The sequence below is a fragment of the Echiichthys vipera genome (genome assembly GCF_963691815.1).
Source record: "Echiichthys vipera genome assembly, chromosome: 7".
NCBI classification, from domain to species: Eukaryota; Metazoa; Chordata; class Actinopteri; order Perciformes; family Trachinidae; genus Echiichthys; species Echiichthys vipera.
The window spans coordinates 16,317,273-16,325,807 of record NC_139832.1 but is presented as its reverse complement, the minus strand read 5'-3'; the positions used below and the strand labels follow the sequence as shown (position 1 = coordinate 16,325,807).

The 8,535-nt window shown below is 44.7% G+C and overlaps 2 protein-coding genes across 2 annotated transcripts; both read right to left on the bottom strand.

Annotated features, from left to right (window-relative positions):
* Window positions 1-1,010: 1,010 nt before the first annotated feature.
* On the bottom strand, window positions 1,011-2,514 carry LOC310949400 (potassium voltage-gated channel subfamily A member 1-like; the record flags this gene model as incomplete). The annotated part of the gene is made up of 1 exon (XM_083916852.1): window positions 1,011-2,514. One exon carries the CDS (start codon window positions 2,512-2,514, stop codon window positions 1,039-1,041), a length of 1,476 nt encoding a protein of 491 aa, XP_083772978.1. The 3' UTR covers window positions 1,011-1,038.
* Window positions 2,515-5,108: 2,594 nt separating this feature from the next.
* On the bottom strand, window positions 5,109-8,233 carry LOC310949301 (shaker-related potassium channel tsha2-like). Its single transcript, XM_083916703.1, has 2 exons — window positions 6,499-8,233; window positions 5,109-5,638 (listed from the first exon to the last, which is right to left on the bottom strand). Exon 1 carries the CDS (start codon window positions 7,955-7,957, stop codon window positions 6,515-6,517), a length of 1,443 nt encoding a protein of 480 aa, XP_083772829.1. The 5' UTR covers window positions 7,958-8,233; the 3' UTR covers window positions 5,109-5,638; window positions 6,499-6,514.
* Between the last annotated feature and the right edge of the window lie 302 nt (window positions 8,234-8,535).

Sequence of the window (8,535 nt, the reverse complement as noted above, 5' to 3'; positions counted from 1 at the left end):
TAGGATTTGATTTCCTTAGCTTCCCTGACAATAGGGCACTGCAGAGTGCCTGAATTGCAACAAGCTGAATACTCATGTCATGCATTAAATATACCAGGATACAAAAGTCCCTTAGTCGATAGACCATAATGCAGGTTACTTTTTTCATGCTATGATCTCATTTATGTACTGTTCCCTTAAGATTTAACATTCAATTTCTATACTTCTAAATGATTAGCATTTCAAATTAAAAACTCATCCAGTGCACTTGTATGAAAAGAGATGAGAAGGGGAGGTGGGTTGGGGGAGTGGAGGCAGGTATCCAAAAGAACATCCTTTCCATTATGTGAGATATGTCTCGTGCATGCCGATATCAAAATGGAAAGTCTCTAATCATGCTCGTGTGAAGCTCACATTAACATTGTGCTGTGTTGCATCTAAAGGGCATGGCATTGAATCACTTGGTGATATCACAATTACAGCATCTGCTGGAAAACAGCAGCATTGCGGTTGTCCGTGAAGCGAGTAGATCATCTGTTTACATCCAAACAAGAGAGATCAGTCTTCCTCCTATAAGGTGCTTTGCTGAGTAGATATCCTTTGTGAGGAGAAAGGAGAGAGGAGGAGGGAGCGGGGTCATCTAACTTCTTGGCGCTTACCACTTGACTGCAGGTGCTTGCATGTCTCTGCAGACTTTTCTGGTGCATTGTGCAACTTGCTGAAATGTTATCTGTACTCCATGCATAAGATTTTAATTATCACACCGTCATCTGATATGACAGTGTGCTCTGTGTCCTCCAGGGAGCTGTGTATATGCGTCATAGTTGATGTTTTCTTTTTGATGTACCTATATATTGTAGGATCAGAAGAATTAATTATTCTATCTACCTGTCATATGCTCTAAGAGCTTTGATTTTTCTGTTTCCTTTCTATATAGCTGAGCATAGTTTTAGGCCTAATGCCACAGAGCGCTTTGGGGAGGTAAATGAAGCATTCCTAACTGATGGTCTACTCCACATATGACAGTCCCATAGAGATCCCAAAGTTTCTAACTAGTGTCTAAACATCTGTCAGCAGCTTGCTTTTATTTACACAGTTTTGGTTGGCTATAGTGCAATTGCCAGTTCTGAGATTTGCCTCTCTAAAGTTGTCGATGCTATTGTTAATGTCTCCATCAATCTCCATGTACTCTGACTTGCTGACGGTGGATGAACTACGGCGGCTGGAGTTGGTTTCAGAGGGGATGTTGGGATTGCTGACGTTAAGCAGCTGGGCCTGCTCTTCTCCCTCGGTCTCCCTGTGGTAGAAGTAGTTGAAGTTGGACACAATGACAGGCACTGGGAGTGCAATTGTCAACACTCCGGCAATTGCGCAAAGAGAACCTACAATCTTGCCACCTATAGTGACTGGGACCATGTCCCCATAGCCCACAGTTGTCATAGACACAACAGCCCACCAAAATGCATCCGGAATGCTGCCAAAGTAGGATCCTTGCTCCTCTGCCTCAGCAAAGTAGACAGCACTGGAGAACAAGATGACTCCAATGAACAGAAAGAAGATCAGCAATCCTAGCTCTCGCATGCTGGCCTTGAGGGTCTGCCCCAAAATCTGCAGTCCTTTGGAGTGTCGTGACAGCTTGAAGATCCTAAACACCCTGACCAGACGGATCACCCTGAGTATGGCCAGAGATGTTGCCTGCTCCCCCACGCCCTCTTTTTCTGGGTCTTCGGCCAGCTCTGTGCCGAGTGTAATGAAGTAGGGGATGATAGCCACTATGTCGATCATGTTCATCATGTTCTTGAAGAAGGCCGGTTTGCTGGGGCACGCCAGAAAGCGTACAATCAACTCAAAGGAGAACCAGATTATACAGAGTGTCTCAATGACGAAGAAGGGGTCAGTGAGAATATTTGGCTTATAATAAACAGTAGTGTTCCCAACTGCAACCATTCGACCCCTTGGGTCTTCTTTCAGCTGTGGTAAGGTCTCTAAACAAAATATGACTATTGAAATCAGGATAACCATCACAGACACTATGGCAATCCCTCTTGCAGTGCCTGAGCTTTCCGGGTGCTCGAAGAGGAGCCAAATCTGACGCTGGAACTCCTTTTCAGGTAAAGGACGCTCTTCCTCCCTGATGAAACCCTCGTCCTCACGAAACTTCTCCATCGCATCCACCCCCAGTTCATAAAATTTGATTTCTTCTGAGAACATATCCAAAGGGACATTCACTGGTCTCCTCAGTCGCCCCCCAGACTGGTAGTAATAGAGGATGGCATCAAAGCTGGGCCGGTTTCTGTCGAAGAAGTACTCGTTTCTCAGAGGGTCAAAGTACCGCATCCGCTTTTTGGGGTTGCCGAGCAACGTTTCTGGAAACTGAGAGAGAGTTTTCAACTGTGTTTCAAACCGAAGACCGGCTATGTTAATGACCACTCTCTCGCAGCATTCATGGTCATTGTGGTCTGGGGGGTAGGTGTCCTGAGGGTGGCCCGGGACAGCCGAGGTCTCGTCCATGTTATCTCCTGCTACCACGGTCATTTTGGGAGGAGGATGTGGAGGGGGAAGAAGAGGAAGAGTTGTGTAAGGATCCCGGTTAGTCTGACTGAGCAGGCATTCAGGTGCGGGGCAAATTTTCCACTCCTCAGCTTCCCACACCCCTTAAATTGTTGGAGACGTCCCCAGATACAAGGGGGCTGGTTGGCTGCTCTGCCTCAGTGCGGCTCCACTGCGGTTCTCGTTGACTTGACCATTGCTGCTCTCCAGTGCATCTGCTGCTGTTGTTACTGCTGCCTCTGTCACCCAGGGATAGAGAGGGAGAGAGAGAGAGAGAGAGAGAGAGAGAAAGAGAGAGAGAGAGAGAGGAGGAGGAGGAAATAATGGGATCAAACAGCGAAGATATTTGCTGGCTCAGCATTTTTTGGCAGTTTATTTATTTATTTACTTCTCTCAACCTGCAATTAGTGCAGTTATCCAGCAGTAAAGGTAAAAAACACTTCCCAAAGGAGCAATTTCTGTGACATTTAAAAATATAGACATGTATAGTCAGTCGTGATTATATGATCATCTAATTGCACTACATGATTTTTTTTTTAAATCACATATGTGATTTCCTGGGTGTGTTTTTTAATCCTGTCTCTCTGATATACTCTATATATCGGCACGGATGTTTACTTTAGTTTAACATATAAATGCTGTGTTTCTATGTCTTAAAAAGAGCCTGGTAATGTTTTATCCTATACGCCACTCTAACCAGCCTGAATTATGATGTGACGCATAACATCTGATGCTGATATTACACCAACTGATGTTTGTACATGCATACAGCCCATAGGCCTACTGCGGGGCAAATATAATAATACAGTAGGTGTCTATTATCTTCACCTCAACAGCAGCTGCCCATGAAAAAAACAATCTCATCGATATCATTATTGTTTAAGTCAGCAGTTTCGAGGCTTACCGTGGGTTGATCTTGAAAGGCGTCTTATCCTCGAATAAAATCATCCAACGGCAGGGCAGCAGTGGGTGTCATGTGGCAACTTTACATTGCACCTACCAAAAAAAAAGAGCCTAGAGCCTTACTGTACTGATCTCCATCCTGCGTGTCCACAAAGTGCCCTCAAATGTCTTTGCATGGGGAAACAAAATGAGATGACAAGAGTAGAATCAGGTGAGTCTAATGATGAATGCCTGAGATGGAAAAGAAGCGCAAAGAGAGAAAGCGTCGGAGTTGCTCTCGCGGCGGCACGGTGGTGTGAACAGCTTAGAGTATACCGCAGGAGAAAATCTTGCGCTGCAATTCAGGGGGGGAGATACATTAAGGAGCAATAAGCGAGCCCTTGACATTTCCAGACATCACTGCATCAGCAGAAATCTGCTGCTTTTTACGAGTAGACCAGATGACGGGCTGAATGTGTTTCAGCGCGGCTCGGAGGGCAGAATAAAAGAAATCAAAATGGATAATTGAGAGACAGTCATGTGCAGCAGCGAGGTCCAAGCGTTTTCTCCACAATGTCAAGCAAGTTTTGCTGTGCATTTCACATGCAAGTGCAGGGAAGGTGAGGGAAAAGAGAGGAGGGGAGAGGAGAAGGGAGGGGGGAGGCACAGGAGAAGGAGGAGGAGGAGTTGGAGGGTTTCGACGCAATGCAGACCGGCTCTACTAAAGCACGCCGCCAGAAGTTCTCCACACAACACAAAAACAAGAGCGCTCGTGTGCCAGCACTGGCGCAATCCGACTGCAAAGAAGGACAGTTGGTATCAGAGACCTCTAAACCCACACCGTGCCACATCCGAGACGTTTGATAATTTGTAAAACTAGCCTATCATCAATTGGTGAGAGATTAAATCACCTTTTCATTCCATCAGTCCAGGATCTCAGGATTACACGGGCGTTAGTTGGATGTGTCAATATCGGAGCGGACGTGAGACCAAATTAGATTTCGCAGTCTTCACACTTTACCAGTGAGCAATGAGAAAGATAAAACCGCCAACCAAGTGCCCCCCCCCCCCCCCCCCCCAATCACACCCAATATCTGATACTTGATGACACTGACTGAAGTTATAATGTCTTCTCGGCCGCCACTCATCTCTACATATGTCAAACAGGTCTGAAACAAATGCAGGAATTTTGGCTCTGCAGACAACGGAGGATCCGTTTCAGCACCGCGGACAGCGCAGATGAAAATACTATAAATCCCCAAATCAACACCAGAATCAAGTCATTACCAACAAATAAGCAAATATAGGTGTCCATTGCTGACCTGTGTGTAGCCTAGGTGGATGGCTGAGGGGCTGAACTGAGTCAAAACAACTGTCTTCTGGCTTTCTAAAAACACACATTCAACACAAAATCAGGTCATAAGACCTCTGTGTCTAATTTGTTAAAAATGTGCCTCCCGCCCGTCTGTATCATGTCATGTATCACTATGATATTTTATTAAGTTGGTTTGTGGCAAGACAAAACAATTGTCTGTCTTGTTCTGTTCCTATTTTTCAATCATTCAGCACCAAAAGTGATTAAGTGTATTGAAATCATTAATGGCCATGGAATTGTACTTTTTTTGGCCTTCTGTGAGTCTTATCTGTATCCTGAGAGTGAGCAATAACAAGTGGTAGCCTGTATTTTTTTATTCATAATTTATTTATAAAAATGATTAAGTTAAGTTCACATACATGTTTGAATTAGAAAAATAAATATTTTATTACATTTAAAATTCACAATGCGTTCGTGTCATGCAGACATTGCATTGTAATGCCTTGGGCTATGTTGTTGTTTACGAGCTGCAATGCAATCTGACTGTTTGTAACAACAAGGAGGCAAATTGCGATTCCAACTTTGCATTAAAAGCTGCAAAAGAAAAGGGGAAATTCAGAATTACAAAAACACAGTATAAACAAGGCTTTTATACAAAGAAAACGTGGTCATTAATAAAGCCTGCACTGAAGAATGTCGTTTTTTTTCTACTGATGATACACACAATGTCCATTAAGGCACTTAGAACCTTTTCCAAGCGTTTCCTCCATGAGGTCTCTGTAGCTACAACACTGGCACTGCACGAATATCCGTGAGAAAATGATCCAAAACTTTAGAGATGAGGAGAATCCCACGCTTGTTGTTTTGTTGCGACTCTGGGGGATAAACAAGCTTCACATAACCGTCTGCCTCCTGCAAGCAAGCAGAAAACAAAACTCACTGTGGAAGCAGTCAGAGTTTAGGTGACCATCACAAGCATCCGGATGCATACAGAGCACTGGAGCATGAGCTAAGGGTCTTATTCCTAAATCAGCCAGGGGTCAGCTGGAACAGTGCAAAGATACTCAAGCTAAAGTATTCATTGTACACACCGTAGAGCATGAGCACAAGGGCCGTCTGCAGGGATATTAGTCACCCACAGAGTGGCGCTCAGACCTCACTTGTTCTGATCAGATTCATAGAGAAGCAAGCGCCAAAGAAAAAATAATTCGGAGATGTTTTATGTCTCTCATAGTGAGATTTGTTGGTTTGGAAAATAATGCAATAATTGAATTAGTAAAAACGGCTGAGCTTTTTGTGTAGGCTGCTTTATTCAAAGCGTTAGTACTTAGGCTACGTGATTTTCTCAACAGTAGGGAGGTAAATGTGGGTTCGCGCGTAAACGCCTTTTGGGAGCTTTTTCTGTTTTTATTTGATATTTACCTTACTTGAGAAACTAAGGAAAACATCTCCAAATGTGTTTTTTCGTTGGCTAATTCAAATTCCATCATCAGATTGTGTGGCTCAATTTTTTGATAGTATTTCAATTATTCCAACGCTTCTGTATTCATGTTAGGGTTGGATGCACAGTTCCCCACTTATAGATGTTAGCCCCTCCGTTCGCCCCTTGCCATGTAGTGAATTCAGTTACAGTTAACTTAATCTACTCCTGGGGTTCTAGCATTATTATCTGAGGCTCCTCATTTTGGGGACCACTGCTACAGATTGCGTAAAAACAAGCAGCATCCGACATGAATGTAAATCAATATTATGTCCACTGGAAGGCAACTCACCAGAAATAAAAACCCGTTATACGTCTGTCAGTCTCAGTGTGTATGTCTCCACTGGCGTTACGTTTGGACACGTCAGAGTTTCCAAGTCATCGTTTTCCTTAAACGACTCAGTTTTGGAGAGCGACAGGTTACTTTTGTCTGAATCGCATTCGCCCATAGAGGGCTGCTGCTGCTGCTGCTGTCCGCACGTCACGTGTATGTACTGGACGTTCTCCTCGTCCTCGTTCTCTCTGTGGTAGAAATAATTGAAATTTGACACTATGACAGGGACAGGTAAGGCTATGGTTAGCACTCCGGCGATTGCGCACAAAGATCCAACGAACTTCCCCCCGATGGTAGATGGACACATGTCTCCATATCCAACTGTGGTCATTGTCACCACAGCCCACCAAAACGCATCAGGTATACTTGAAAATCCAGACTCGGGGTCTTCTACTTCTGCAAAATAAACAGAACTGGAGAATAAAACAACTCCAATAATCAGGAAGAATATGAGCAGTCCCAACTCCCTGAGGCTTGCATGGAGCGTTTGGCCGAGGATTTGGAGACCCTTGGAGTGTCTGGAAAGCTTAAAAATCCTGAAAACACGGACCAGACGGATGACCCTCAGTATGGCCAAAGACGCAGCCTGTTGACTGCTGCCCTGATGCTCTGCCAGATCGAGGCCCAGGGTGATAAAATAAGGAGCTATAGCCACAACATCGATCAGGTTCATGATGTTTTTAAAGAAAGCTGCTTTACTGGGACAGGAGAGAAACCTCATGGTGAATTCAAAGGAGAACCACACGATGCAAAGAGTCTCCACCATAAAAAACGGATCTGTAAAGGGACTGGGCTCTGTGCCTTGAGCAGTTCCATTGGCCTGAACGTCTTGCACTGCAGGGACTTCTCTGAACTCGGGTAAAGTCTCCAAGCAGAATATGATTATGGATATTAAAATAACCATAACTGACACAATGGCATTTATCCGTGCAGGTCCTGAACTCTCTGGATACTCAAACAGGAGCCATAACTGACGCTGGTACACGTTGTTAGGCAACGGGCGGTCATCTTCTCTCGATAAGCCCTCATCCTCTCGGAAAACTTCTATGACCTCTTCATCGAATTCGTAAAACTTTAGTTCTTCCAGGAAAATATCCACAGGTACACTTACGGGCCTCCGAAGCCGCCCGCCTGACTGGTAATAATAGAGGACGGCATCAAAGCTCGGCCTGTTCCTGTCAAAGAAGTATTCATTCCTCAGTGGGTCAAAGAAACGCATCCGCTTACGAGGATCTCCCAAAAGCGTGGTCGGGAAGCGAGAGAGGGTCTTTAACTGCGTCTCAAAACGCAGACCTGAGATGTTGATGACCACCCTCTCGCTGCACTCCTGGTCCTCTGGTTCCAAGTCAGCAGCATCTTGCAACAAAGGAGTTACGACCACTGTGTCGTCGTGGTTCTCCTGGGACACCACAGTCATCTTTTTACCCCTCCGAGGGTAAATCCGTCACTCACCTCCTTGGTGTCTTCCTCTTGCCCTTTTGCCTGTGCGTCCTCCCAACTCTCTTTCTCATGCAGCAAAGGCTCAGGGAAAGTCCCCTTTTCGCTCCCCAACTATTTGGTTTGTTGATATCCAAAATCGTTGTGCCGTTGTTGATTTACACCGTCCTTTTGTCAGATTAGTGCCTCTGAACTGTCAACTTTCAATGGTGCAGATAGATCTCCACTTGCATAAGCTATACTCATGGCTGTGGCTATCATATTCACACCATTTTAAACTCCAAAGCCCTCCCCAAGTTGAAAGACCAGATGACACTTGCTGCTGCTGCTGCTGTCTCTCTCACATTCACTCACTTTGATGCAGCCGTGCAGTGATTTACAAGTAAAGGGTAGACCCTTACACAATTAATCTTTTAAATTTGAATTGCAAGTTAATGACTTTTAGAAATATCCCACATCAAAGTCCACAGTCTTGTTTTGACCAGCAACAAGTTTTCCAGATCCAGAGTCCACTCAGATATGGAGTCTCTCACCCTCCAGGACCCTCATTCATGAAAT

What these genes read in the sequence shown, in the direction of transcription:
- LOC310949301 (XM_083916703.1), bottom strand. Translation starts at nt 7,957, where the DNA reads ATGACTGTGGTGTCCCAGGAGAACCACGACGACACAGTGGTCGTAACT.